This window comes from Saimiri boliviensis, chromosome 7 (assembly GCF_048565385.1).
Source record: "Saimiri boliviensis isolate mSaiBol1 chromosome 7, mSaiBol1.pri, whole genome shotgun sequence".
NCBI classification, from domain to species: domain Eukaryota; kingdom Metazoa; phylum Chordata; class Mammalia; order Primates; family Cebidae; genus Saimiri; species Saimiri boliviensis.
Genome location: NC_133455.1, coordinates 51,747,588 through 51,762,244, shown reverse-complemented (window position 1 = coordinate 51,762,244; position 14,657 = coordinate 51,747,588). Strand labels below are relative to the sequence as shown.

At 33.8% G+C, this 14,657-nt stretch overlaps 1 protein-coding gene and 1 long non-coding RNA gene across 6 annotated transcripts in view; one reads left to right on the top strand and one right to left on the bottom strand.

Moving 5' to 3' along the window:
* LOC141585100 (uncharacterized) overlaps window positions 1-14,657 on the bottom strand; it is a 59,738-nt gene that overhangs the window by 13,079 nt on the left and 32,002 nt on the right. For 2 of the 3 annotated variants that reach the window (XR_012518407.1, XR_012518406.1), the window contains exon 3: window positions 11,379-11,457. The exons of the other annotated variant lie outside the window; for it this stretch is intronic. This is a non-coding gene — a long non-coding RNA (uncharacterized LOC141585100). The remainder of the gene's footprint in view (window positions 1-11,378; window positions 11,458-14,657) is intronic. 3 annotated transcript variants of the gene reach the window in all.
* PTPRQ (protein tyrosine phosphatase receptor type Q) overlaps window positions 1-14,657 on the top strand; it is a 238,146-nt gene that overhangs the window by 219,977 nt on the left and 3,512 nt on the right. For all 3 annotated transcript variants that reach the window (XM_074402503.1, XM_074402504.1, XM_074402505.1), the window contains 4 exons: window positions 6,764-6,898; window positions 7,097-7,222; window positions 8,074-8,222; window positions 10,953-11,088. In XM_074402503.1, coding sequence (XP_074258604.1) covers window positions 6,764-6,898; window positions 7,097-7,222; window positions 8,074-8,222; window positions 10,953-11,088 — 546 coding nt within the window. The remainder of the gene's footprint in view (window positions 1-6,763; window positions 6,899-7,096; window positions 7,223-8,073; window positions 8,223-10,952; window positions 11,089-14,657) is intronic.

Genomic DNA, 14,657 nt, shown 5'->3' with positions numbered 1-14,657 from the left:
ACTACATTGTTTTCATTATTCATACTTACTGCCTTCTTCTGTACAAATTTAATGAAATACCTTATCTTCACTAAACTTAATGCTAGAATTATTGAGAAGCTATGCAGATAATTTAGGTTTGCACAATCCAACATTCAGAATAGTTAAATCTCAAAGGAAGAAAAAGGGGATTCATTGGTCTGACCTCCTTCATGTCATATGCTATTCTAAAACTAATTCCATCTGCATATACAAATTAACTGGATATAATTGAATAACTGCTGGATAAGATTAGGATAAAATATAAAAACGTTGATTTGTAAACAATATTTAAATTGATTTTTTGGCATGCAGTTCTACAATACCTGAGATGTAGTAGGTATTTAATGATTGTTGAGTTCATAAAAAGATTATATTTAGGTGGGTAAATACATATACTTCACTGTTCAAATGGACCTGAGTTCAAATTCCTTCTCTGATTTTTGTAGCTGTATGACCTGAAACTTGAGTGAAGTTTCTACTTTGATAAAGTGGAAATAATAATCAACTCTGCTTTATTCATTGCTACTAAATCATATTTCTATTATTCACTGAATTACACATTGGAAGCACTTGATAAATTCATGTTATTTTTATTGTTGTTGATGTTTAATGGTAGTAGATTCTACATTTTCCTGGCTGATAATCCAGAGGAAAATCTCTGAGTTAATTTAAGGACTGCAATGAAAAGTGCCATCCATGGGTAAAAGTCATAATGAAAGTTGACATGTGGAATGAAACTCACGTTTTGTTCCAGTTATCATAGAGCTTTAAAAAAATAAGTAAAGGACAAATGTTCAGGCAAGAAGTTTTCTCTCAGAAAACGTCAGAAGTTTGCACACACATATGCAAAGACTGAAGCAGAAATAGTAAACAGAATTGACATACTTTCTTCATTTTCATAGGATGTAATGAAAATATCTCCAAAACACCTCTGGGTAAACATTTTACCTGGTGCTTTACCATTTTATAAAATAAATTTGCTTTTACAGGAAGAAAACTTAAATGTGTCTTAGCTTCTTTAATGAGAATCAAGGGGAAAATGTGACCATATGAAGATATAATTAAATAACAGATGATACATAGATATATATATTAAAAACAAATATAAAATAATATTTCAAATCCTGGAAAACTGAGATCATATAAGATTAGTTTTGTAAATAAGTGGTAATAAGATTTTACCACTTTATTTTCTTAAATAAGTGGTAATATAGGAATAGTCCCAGTTATTTATATATGTTTATATATATATAATATTATACGGTATAATATTTAGTATATAATATGTGATACATAGTCTATATTACCCTGTGTGGAACCTACTCCCTCCTCACAAGTACAGCCTTTGTGGCCTTGCTCACCAATGGGTCTGTCCTCCCTTCTGTATGTACTCAGCATAGAGAAGGGCTAAGCTGCCTCAGTCTTCAGTGCCACTGCCACATCATTCTCTAGCCCTCTGCCCTAAAATTGCCAGCCTGATTTCATGTCACCAAGCATAGGACACACTATTGTTCTTTTTGGAAGTTAACTACCATCTCCTAGGTCACTTTTTCTCATTTCTTAAAGATTTCACTTCAGGATCACTGTTCCTCTCTCGTCACCACTTCTGTCAAATTATTGATGATGTCAAAATTCATGTAAAATATTGACCCAAAGGCCTGCCCATCACTTTCTGGACCTCTTCTCTTGTAATGACTAGTCCTCCACTTGACCTCATCACTTTCTCCAATGTTCGCAACCTAGACCTTTTCACCATCAAGAATTGTAGCGCTCTGTGAAATTGATTGCAGATATCTTACTATCTGTCCAAATCTTTCTTTCCAGATCACTAGACTTTGATAATTCTTCAACACTGCTCTGACCTACAGCCCTTTGATTAAATCAAATTTTCCATTTTTCCTGACCCAATAGAGACTTCATTTTTTCTCTTACTCAGTTTGAATTGCATAGTTATTTGTTTTCTTTCCTCTATTGTATACATTCTCAACTCTCAAATTTATCTTTTATAGTCTGTCTTTTGACAAATCCCCAAACTTGACTAAGTAATACCCTCCATGGATTCTTCTCTGTGTTATTGGATGTGTCTTGGAGAAAAATTCCTGATCACACCAAAATATCTCACTTTAAACTGATGGCCACTAACCTCAAAAACATAGCCTCCTAATCTATTCAATCTCCCTTTCTTCTGGGCTACTTTTATTTCTTCTTTCTCCTCTGGCCTCTAACACTGTATTCCTCATTTTCACCTACATGTGATGGCCTTGTTTATTATTTCACTGATAAAATTGAAGCAATTAAAACAGAACATCCACAAGGTCCCCTACCTATCTGCATCTGTGTCCTCATTCCTAATCTTTCTAATGTGGCTGCCTATGAACTGTCCTAGCCCCTGATAACAGCCAACTCTACCGCTTGGGCACTACATGACCTCTCTGAAGAAGATGGGTTGAATAATTCTCTCTTCTGCGTTATCAATTTTTCTCTTTTAGCAGCCAAACAAATCCATTGTAATTTCTTACATCATAAATATATCTTGATATTGCAGCTCCCTCTCTATTTCTCTATTGTTCTGTGTCTTATTTACATCAGAGCCCCTTGAAGAATTGTCAACACTTATTATCTTCAATTCCCTTCTCTTATCTCTTCAGCACCCTCAAATAAGACTTGGATACTAAGCAAACACAACACCAAACCAGCTATTTTCAAGGCCATCAATTAACTACTCAGAAAACTAGCCTCAAGTCTCAGTCCCTAATTTATTTGACCTTTCAGCAGATCTCTTTCATCTTAATCTCATCAGTTCTATCTCATCTTTTAGATCTTCAGACATTGAAATAATTTAGAGCTCTATACTTGAATTTACTGTCTCCTTCCAAACTCATGTTCTTGGTGATTGTAAGGGTCAGTGTTCTCTAGAGGGACAGACCTAATAGGTTAGATGTATATATGAAGGGGAGTTTATTAAGGAGTGTTGACTCACACGATCACAAAGTGAAGTCCCAAAATAGGCCATCTGCAAGCTGAGGAACAAGGAAGCCAGTCCAAGTCCTGAAACCTCAAAAGAAGGGAAGCTGACAGTGCAGCCTTCAGCCAAAGTCCCCTAGAAAATTACTGGTATAAGTCCAAGAGTCCAAACGCTGGAGTACATGGAATCTGACGTTTGAGGGCAGGAAGCATCCAGCATGGGAGAAAGATGAAGGCCAGATGACTCTTCAAATTTGCCCTTTCCACTTTCTTCTGCCTGCTTGATTTCAGCAACTCTGGCAGGTGATTAGATGGTGCCCACCCAGATTGAAGGTGGGTCTGCCTCTCCCAGTCCACTGACTCAAATGTTAATCTCCTTTGTCAATACCTTCACAGATATATCCAGAAACAAAACTTTGCATCCTTCAATCAAATTAATGCCCAATATTAACCAACAAAATGATGTCATCCAATTTTCATGACTGGAAGCAAGAGATATGAGCTGATTACTTTCAAATTTATGTCTCTAGTTTGGACTTCTTCCTGAATTCTAAAGCCATATATCTAATTGCTTTCATGGCATTTCTACTTGAATATCTAATAGTGATTTCAAATGTAAAATGTCCAATGTGAGTTTTTAATTTTCTCTATAAATCTGTTCATACTAAAAGCTCAAAAGCACAGCCAATAAAAGCACAAATAGACAAATGGGATTATACTAAACTAAAAATCATATGCACAGCAAAGGAAACAATCAAGAGAATGAAGAGACAACCTGCAAAATGGAGACAATATTTGCAAACTATTTATCCAACAAGGGATTAATATCCAAAATACAGCAGGAGCTCAATAGCAGAAAAAAAAATCTAATTTAAAAATGGGCAAATAAGCTGAATGAATATCTCTCAAAAGAAGACACACAAATGGCCAACAGACCTATGAAAGAATGTTTGACGTCACTAGTCATCAAGGAAATACAAATAAAAACCCCAATGAAATATTATCTTTCCCCATTTAGAATGGTTATTCTCAAGAAGAAAAAAATAACAAATGCCAGTGAGAATGTAGAGAAAGTGGAATTATTATACACTATTTAGTTTTCCTCAGAAAACTAAAATAGAACCATCATTATGATGCAGCAATCCCACTACCGGGTATATATCCAAAGGAAAGAAAATCAGTATGTCAAAGAGATGTCTATGCTTATGCAATAAGTGCTGCCACACTATTCACAATAGCGAAGATATAGAATCAACCTAAGTATTCATCAACGGACGAATGAATAAAGAAAATATGCTATATATACACAATGGAATACTATTTGGCCATGAAAAAGAATGAAGTCCTGTCATTTGTGGCAACATGGATGAGCTTTGAGAATATTATAATAATTGAAATAAGCCAGAAACAGAAAAATAAATACCGCATATTCTCACTCATGCACACTGAAAAAGTTGATCTCATAGATGTAGAGAGTAAAAAGAGTAGTAATTAAAAGTTGGGAAAGGGAAGAGGAGAGAGTAAGAGGTTGGGTAATGAGTGCAAAATTACAGCTAGATAGGAGAAATAAATTCTAGTGTCTATAGCTCTTTAGTGTGGCTATAATTAACTAAAATTTATTTCATAGTTTCAAATAGCTAGAAGAGCAGATTTCAAGTGTTCCCAATACAAAGAAATGATAAATGTTTGAGGAGATGGATATCCTCGTTACCCTGACCTAAGTATTACACATTGTAAACATGTACCAACATAGTCACACTGTATTCCATTAAAATGTACAATTATTTTTTTAAATGTACAATATTATGTGTCAAAAATAATAAGAAAAGATGATTAAAAACTGCTCATCCTGGAGTCTTCCCCATCTTCCTTTGAAGTCATTATTGATTTCTCTATTTCTCTCATATCTCATATCTAATCTATTAGTAAATTCTGTTGGTTTTGCCTTCAAAATGTATCCACGTCTGGTCACTTCTTACCATCTCCATTGATACCACCCATGCTACCAATATTTCTTGACTGAATCGTTACAATAACCCTCTAACTATTCTCCCTCCTTTCACCTTTTTAAATTTCCATAGGTTGGTCAATGGAAGCCATGTGAAACTGTTAAACCACATACTATGTTCAAAACCTTTCAGTGAATTTCTGTTTAATTCAGAGTAAAAACCAAAGTCTTATAATTACCTGTTAGGACCTAAAGCACCACTTATCTTGCCTGCTCTTTCTGGCCATTTTCCGTTATTCTTCCCCCGCATTTACTCTACTCCAGCCACCTGCTGTTCTTACAACATCCTGACATCCCTCTCCTTTAAGATGGTTGGACTTGACTTTCCTTCTACTCACAATTCTTTTCCCCCAAATCCTGCTGGCCTCACTTCCTTCCTTCCTTCAACACTTTCTTCACATTTCACCAGTGATATGTGAAACTTGACGATGAACTTGGAGAACATTATTGTAAGTGAAATAAGCCAGGAAGAGAAAAATAAATACTGCATGTTCTCATGAACCACCTATTTTCTGAAAACTTTCTCTCATAGCCCTTAACCACTTTTATAAATTCTGTGTAATTTGTTTATTTAATAGACATTAATATACAATTTCTGTTTCTCCTAACTGTAAGATAAATGAGGGTAGGAATTTTAGTGTCTTTGGTCAGTGATGAAACCCCAGCTCCTAAAACAGTGCCTGGAACATAATAGTCACTCACAAATATTGACTGAGTGGAGAATGTGCATATTTAAAATATCTGTAAAGAAATCAACCAAAATGTTAATAGCCCTTCACTCTGGATAGCAAGATTGTGGGTGAATTCTACTTTCCATTATATATTTTTCTAAGTTTTCGAAATATCCTACATTTAAAATATATTATTTTTAATAAGAAAAGATCCCTTACACTTTAACTACATATTTAGGTCTTTCAGCTGAGACTGGAAAGACAAAAATGCTGTAGAACACAAGGTATTTAAGAGAGTCAAGATTTTCTAAAAGCAAATGTTCCTGGCTTGCACTGTAGTTTGGAAAAATCACCTAAAGCCTCCTCATTATTCTTTAAAGTAAAGTAAACTTGCTGGATTAGATTTTAGAGTCCCTGGAAAATTTAAACATATATTATTTTTGTATATTACTATTCTCTGACTACTGAGATGATTTCAATGTAAAAAAGTAAATTTTACCTTTTATTTCCTATCCTTAAAGTATCTTCTTATTTCAAATAGATGTCATTCCATTACTACTTTTTAACTTATACATTACCTTTCTTTAAAAGAAATCTACAGATACTGCTCGCAATTATATAAACTCAAGTGTCATGCTTTTATGTTCCAGGTAAATAGACCAAGTTTCAGAGCAATCTGATAAATATTCACAAGGATGTCATAATAGATTTGAGACAGATCTTCATCTATAAAATGAGTATAATATTGGTACTAATTCACAATGCTTTTATAAGAAATTTAATATGTTTAGCAAACTTCCTGCTACAAAGACTGACTTAATATATTATTAAGTTCTGTTATTATTGTAACTATTGTTATATAGTCCTTAATGTTTTGTTCAAAAGTTTGACATAAATTTTTAGAACCATTTGTTGTACAGTATATCAGATTGTGAAGATAACGTTAGATGCTGGAAATTTTTAGTAAGATTATTTAGTATTTAAGATGTTCTAAATATTAGGTAATTTTAAAACCAGCATATGTTTCATGCATTGTTTGAAAACTAAAACATTATATCTACATACATAATGATGCATTGTATGTAATTATATCTTTTAGGGCTATTTATGTCCAAATGAATTTATTGCTACCCAAGGTCCACTACCAGGAACAGTTGGAGATTTTTGGAGAATGGTGTGGGAAACCAGAGCAAAAACATTAGTAATGCTAACACAGTGTTTTGAAAAAGGACGGGTAAGTTATTTGAAAATGTTTTCAGAAATGTTATTTTACAATTGTGTTAACATATGTGTGAATATTTTATCTAATACTGTGATTCATCAATAATCTGGACATCCACAAAGCAATTTTAACTTAGTCGCAATAACTGTGATATACATACATATCAATATAACAATGACTGTTATGACTGATGATTTTCTCTGAATGCAGGTCAGATGCCATCAGTATTGGCCAGAGGACAACAAGCCAGTTACCGTCTTTGGAGATATAGTGATTACAAAGCTAATGGAGGATGTTCAAATAAATTGGACTATCAGAGATCTGAAAATTGAAAGGGTAAAAATTTTAAAAAGTGGGGGGGGGATAAGGAAACATGGTATAAAGTATCAACGATTTAAATGTCTAAAATAAAATTAATTTCTAGAACTATCCCTTTCAAGGATACCTATATAGTTAACAATGCTTTTGTATTGTTTTCTAAGCAGAATTTTGAATTGATATCATCCTTTAGTATCAATGTCACTGTATTTGATCCAGATCACTCTAGTTAAAGTCTGTATTAACCAATTAGCATCACATTCTTAGGCTGACAAGAGCAGAAAAAGGAGAGAAAATGACAAGATCACTGGCTTTATTTTATTTTATGAAGAAACTGTAATCTTTGACTTGAGACAGCAATTTCCCAAATCACTCATCTCTGAGTCCTAATAATTTAATTTTCTATTTAATCCAGATCTAATATAGAAAAGGTCATATGGAATCTCACTTTATCAGTTTACATAAATACCTATACACAGAAGATGATATAAGGATCTTTATACTTTTCACATATCAGATTCTCAATACCTGTATGTATGGAATAATTTGTGAATGTGTTCATTTAAGTTTTGGGTCAAAATTGTTTTAAAACCTATTATACTGAGTGCTACAAAATGATATACTATATTTGAAAAGTAATATTCTATATTAACATTTATTTACAAGCTTTCTAATTGTTTTCATTCATACTGAAAGGCAATTCTCTTTATTGTAACAATAAAAATCTCTCTTACAGGAAATAATGAAAACATTTGGTGTGGTAAACAGTCATTTTTGAAAGACACCTTCAAAAACTGAGACAATTGTCTTCAACCTTCATTGTGGGACTTAAATAATTTTGTCATTCATTAATCTGTCCCTTTGTATAGCATGGGGATTACATGACTGTTCGACAGTGTAACTTTACTGCCTGGCCAGAGCATGGGGTTCCTGAGAACAGTGCCCCTCTAATTCACTTTGTGAAGTTGGTTCGAGCAAGCAGAGCACATGACACCACACCTATGATTGTTCACTGCAGGTAAGAAGGTGATATTTTTAAAAACATCTATTAAATGCCAGAAATGGTCTTTGAATGCATTGGTCTTTTTATTATTATAATTCCATTGTTTAAAATAAAATCTTCATGTAAATTTCTTCCAGCTTGCCATCTTCAGAGATTTCACATTTAGCATTTCTAGACACATTGGGATAATTTATGTTTTCTGACATGATAGATCTAAATCAGTTTTGACTTGAGTCTCTTTCACAATTGGAGTTTGGAGGTTAGAGGAAAACGTAGTATGAATTCTACTTAAATGAGATACTCAGAATAGGTAAATTTATAGAGACAGAGAATAGACTTGTGGTTACTAGTGAGGAGGGAGATGAAAAATTATTATCTAATGGGTGCAGACCTTCTATTTGGGATGATGAAAAGTTCTGGAAATATATAGTGTTGATGTTTGCACAACATTAAGAATATACTTAATGCCACTGAATTGTACATGTAAAATAGTTGAAATGATAAATTATGTTATTCATCTTTTACCACAATACAAAGATTTTTTAAAGTAACAATATCTTTTAATTTTTTAAATTTTATTATACTTTGATTTCTGGGGCACATGTGCAGAATATGCAGGTTTGTTACAGTATACTATAATTATGTTGTTAAATACTGTATGTTAGAAAAGATAAATTCTTCAATTTTTAAACTTTTATTTTAAAAAACCCAATATGTAATTTAAATTATTATTCATTTTCCATAAATTCTCTGGATTTTTTAAATTGTAAGACTAATGCATAAATGCTTGCTAATTGTAAAATATGTGAACAACACTTATATTTATAAAACACGTAGAACAAAAAGTAAAAGCCTCATTTTTACCTTCTCAATTTTAAACCCCTCCTTACAGGTAAAAAGCTTAATATAATAGTATATACCAAAAATAGTATAAAAATTTGCTTCTACAGTCAGTAATTGATTTTATGCTGGCATCTTGATGATTAAAACCTTTGATAGACAGTAGCTGCCTTCAGTTTCTCTGAATCATGCAAATACACTTCCATGGGCCCTAGAAGAGAAGTACTTTATCCTTTTTAGCCTCAAAAAGAGTAGTATCTCCTCCTTTGTGATTTAAATAGATAAAAGATAAGAAGAAATTATGTTCATATTATTTATTATCTTTCAATATCATTTGAAAACCGTCTACTACATATTTCTCTCTAACTTTAGCTTCTCACCTTGACTTTAGACTTCTACATTGGGCTTCCAGTTCAACTTGACAGCCATTCAGACTAAAAAGTTCTAGAAATGTGATGTGTACAAAACAGAACACTTGACTCAATCTCCAAATTCACCCCTGCTCAGTTGTTCCTATCTTGGTAAATAGCAAGTCCCTTTCATTAGAGCCAAAGGTGCTAGAGTCATCCTTGATTCTGCTTCCTCTCACATTCCACAACTAACCCACTAGCAAATACTCTGATCCCTGGCCACGCCTCACCTCTTCACTGCACTCTCACCTCCCTGGTCTCCCCTGATTTGTGAACATTCAAAAATGCTCCCAACTCAGATCTCTTCGCATTTTGCTTCTGGCTACCATAATCTTCTCCCCGATACCCACATGGTGTATTCTCTAACCTTATGCAAGTTTCTTTTTAAATATTACATTATCAGAGAAGTTTTCTCTGCTGACTCTATCCTACCCTATCACCCTGTATCTCCTTAACCTGTTTTTGTTTTTATTTGTTTTCCCCAGTATGGCACTTCTTACCACGAGTCATGTTCTTTGCCTGTTAATTTATGTGCTGTTTTCCTCTAGAATATAAGCTCTGTAAGTGTAGGGACTTTGCGTTGTTCACTGCTCTGCCCCAGGTGCTCAGAACAGTGTTTAACACTCAAAATATACTTAACAATTCAATGGCTGTGCAGAATATGTGTATACATGTTACTCTAATCAGTTTTATGTTGTAAGGCTTAGGTCAAATTATAGGAAATTGCCAATATTTAAATGTTTCTTACTACAGAACTATAAAAATGGCAGTTTCATGTGGTTCAAAGTAATATTTATAAGACTAGATAACCTTTCAAATTTTTTTCAGATGAATTTCCTCTATTAACCATTTAATTTCCTAGGGATCTTATCTTTCTGACCACAGGAAGTTCTGACAGTAGGAATTTCTGAGTCAATCTTGTGAGGTTTATCAGTTAACAGTTTCTATGGAACACATGCCAGTCTTTGAGTATTAATATAATTTCTTAAAATAGTTTTTCAATTTTATTATCTATAGGAGGTAAAATAAATTCTAGAGAAAGAAAGTGAAAAGGACACTTGCAAGAATATTTTTCAAAATGATGCAAAGAAAATGCTTTATGAGCTAAATATTGAACATTTGTAATGTTTAGCATTTCTGCTGCTAACTGAAAATTTAGTCAATACAGAGTCTCTGGTATTAAGAATTTTCAATGATTTTTTAAAAAATCTCTATTCTCCAACAACACCCCCTAAAATATTAAGAAATAAGAGGTTAAGCTCTACTGATTAAAGAGAAACTCAAGTATTTGATAGCATATTAATAATAATCATCTTGCCCTATTTAAATAGTCTTCATAACCGTAAAAAAAAAATTCAAAGAAATGCCAAAGAAAGTCTGCTGTAGGAGAAGAAACTGTTAGAATTTTTTGCTGTCATAGCTCATTATCTTTATCCCCATCAAAATGAGCAACCCTTTGCCGAATAATTTTCATGTAATTTTACTCTTCCTGCAGTGCCGGAGTTGGAAGAACTGGAGTTTTTATTGCTCTGGACCATTTAACACAACATATAAATGACCATGATTTTGTGGATATATATGGACTAGTAGCTGAACTGAGAAGTGAAAGAATGTGCATGGTGCAGAATCTGGTAAGATATCTAAACCTGCACCTCCTTCTAAAGTTCCAGAATTTCCACAGGGGAGGTCGTAGTGGCAGCAGTCTGGATGGACATGGACTTGAAGCTGTATTTGCATGGTGGAAACTCTCTTTTCCTATGTTATAAGCTTTTTGGGGGAAGTCTTGGGGAGGGCAGCTGATAGAAATTACAGGAGAACTCATGCCCACATGCCATTGTCACCCTGCAGCATTGTTACTGATGTCTCATCTTAACTCGTTATACTGATAGGTATGTAGGAAATAACTTATAAATTGATTTACCTTTATCATTTAGCAGCTTTGGGATCTCAAAACATGAACTCAAGTCGGTATCTTTTCAATACCAATATCTTTTGAAAAGCTGTAAGTGGGAAAACAGTTTAAAATATTGATCATAATGAAGTTCTATGGATTTTACTTCTCTATATTTATCCCTATTGCATACCAGTACTAATAATGAATATTGTAGCATGCTGTCAACTATTAACTGGGAATTTTTTGTTTGTTGTTTTGGCTCATACACACAAACATTTAAAATTATATTTAATTTTAATTTTAAAAATTGCACAGTATAATGGTAGTGTGGCTAAAAACCTCTACTGAGTGTCCACTGGGTACCACGTGCTATAGGAGACCCTTCACATGTATTATCTTATTTAATCTTGATTAAATTCTTTATTTGTAAGGCAGGGCCAGTAAAACCAATCAACAAACTAAATATTACTGGCTCTGCTTTACAAACAGGGAAGCACATGTTCCAAGAAGTTAAATGATATTCCAAGATGATATTACTGATAAGTTCCAGAGCCCAAATTCAAACCTTTGTCTGTATAACTACAATATACATGATATTCCTATCTGTAGCTTTGGATTGGAATTTGTATGCTACACAAACAGAGATTTTCTTGCAATAAATGCACAGATCTGCTTTAACAGTATTTTCCAGGTTACATTCTAGAAAACATACATGGCATCAAAGTAGTTAAAGATTTGAGAAAATGAATTCTCTGCTAAAATAAGTATGAGAAAGAAATTAAACTGATTTTTAAATACATACATTTTCATGGCCTTAATGCTAATTTCACTGACTATTACAAAAACGGATCCCTATGGGCAACTTTTCTCAAACTTTGATGATTGTAGAGCTCTTCAATCCTTTTTGATCCAGACCTGTAATAGCATGCCATGGAACATTAATCCTTCTTGGAAGATGCTGCTCTAGACCAGAGATATCCAAACTTTTTAGACAAACTTCCCTTTTAGGAAAGATGTTTGAGCTTCAACTCTAATACAGATATATTTATCTTTAAATGTAGATTGTGGTTATGTAAATTATAAACATAAATAAGAAATTGAAAAACATGAGATAAATATCAAAGAAGCAATATTTTCAAAACCCTGCTCATTGCTCAGGCTTCTTATTATCATTAGGTATTTTCAAAAAAGAAAATATACGCTTCGGATGAAACTTTTATTTTGATAGTGGTTTTAAGTATGTATTTTAAGTTTTTATGCTTTTTTAAAAAAGAGATCTAGCGTTTTGTCAGGTCTAATCACATTGTTGTTATGTTTACCTCATAGTATGACTACAAAAGTTTTTTAGGAGCATGATGAAGGTGTCAGCTTTGCCAGTTTTTTGTCATTAATTTGGGCTTGCATGATAAATATTATCATTAATTCATAGTCTCTTCATAGAAATCTTCCTCAGTTTTTTTTTTTACTTTGATAATTAGGTAAACTAGGTAATATAATGCATATTCATTCCCTTATATACTGAGTTAACAAATGAGTTAAGTGTTACTCTTTCCCTGGGATACTTCAGAAATGGAATATTACACATAACCAGGGCCAGCCTCATGAGTATGCAACATGGGTAGTTTCACAGGTCTTCACATTTAAAATGGCCCTGAAATTGGTTTGGTGTTTGCTGTCAGTATCTTGAAAAATCTTTAAATTATATTTTGAGGCAGGAACTTTCCATTTTGTAGTGGGACTTTACATTTTGCATTCTCTCTAATCCAAGTTGGGCTGACAAATTAGATAGCTGGTCTTTATTAAGGGGTATTATGAAGATTCTAATATCAATCCAATTATTAACCATTATTAAAATTCAATTTCCTTCTCATTTTTAGTTAAAAATAAAGATAAATAGAAAGATAACATTTTTCTCCCATGTCCCTAGGTGTACACATATACACTGGTGATCAGTGCTCTCAATGAAATTAAGGGTTGGCTCTCTTGGGTAGGATACAGGATGGAACTGATTGTTTCCTTCTATAGTCTAGAGTCAATCTTCAAACAGTAAAAGTTGAAAAAACTTCCATGTTCTATGACTTTGTAAAACTAAATTCTGTAATGTGTGTTCAAGAATGTCTATTAATAATTTTGTGCAATTTAGTAGTCAATATATGTTATAAACTTCATGCATTATACTATTTAACCAGCCATAGCGAATTGTCACAGCTGGAGATGGGAGCTTGGGGTGGTGGGGGTTGAGGGGAGGTGTGATTAGAAAGAGAAGGTTTTTGAAGTCACAGAACTAAATTCAGAATATAGCTCTGCTAATTGTTGGCTCTGTGACTTTGTTTAATTAGCGTATCTGAGCTATTTCTCTTTTGTAAAATAGCCTGTTACACTTTTCACAAACTTGTTATCAGTATTAAATAAGAGAAAGTTTTTTATATCACCAACATGGTGACCAGTAGGCAGTAAATGTTCAGTATGATTTTTCTGATTCTCTCCTTGCTGAAAAGCAGGTACTTGGAAGCCCTTTTTTATCTGTCTTAGTTGCCAGAAGTTAGGCTCTTTACTGTTTTTTCCCTGTGATAACAAAGAAATGATCACATCTCGCCTCTAGTCCTTATGCACCAGCATTGTCTTGCATAAGAGCAGTTTCTTGTTTTCCTTTCCTGCACCCCGGCGTGATTACAGTTTCTATGAAGAATGTTCCTGTCTTACAGCACATACTACAGCAGCCATGGGCGGCTGGGGGAAGGCAGCAACTTCAACAATATAATACCACTAAAAGGCACTGAGGGGCAAGGCCATTACCCAAGAGAAAGCTTTGATTTCTTTCACTCAAAAAATAGTGCACTGGGGGCTGAGTGCGGCAGCTCATGCCTGTCATCCCAGCACTTTGAGAGGCTAAAGTGGGCAGATCACCAGAGGTCAGGAGTTCGAGACTAGCCTGACCAGCATAGCAAAACCCCTTCCCTACTAAAAATACAAAAATCAGCTGGGCATGGTGGCATGTGCCCATAATCTTATCTACTCCAGAGGCTGAGAAAAGAGAATCACTTGAAACCAGAGGCAGAGTTTGCAGTGAGCCGAGATTGCGCCACTGCACTCCAGCCTCGGTGTCAGAGCAAGACTGTCTCAAAAAACAACAATAGCAACAACAACAAAAACAATGCATTGTAGCCCCAGGAAATTTGAAAGGCCTTTCTGAGAGAATGCTCTATAGTGAGATAATACCCTGATATTCTTAGTGTCTCACATAAGTGGAAATTTACTGATAGGAACTCAAATAGTGGAAGAAAAAAAGTTAACATATTTTGGGTG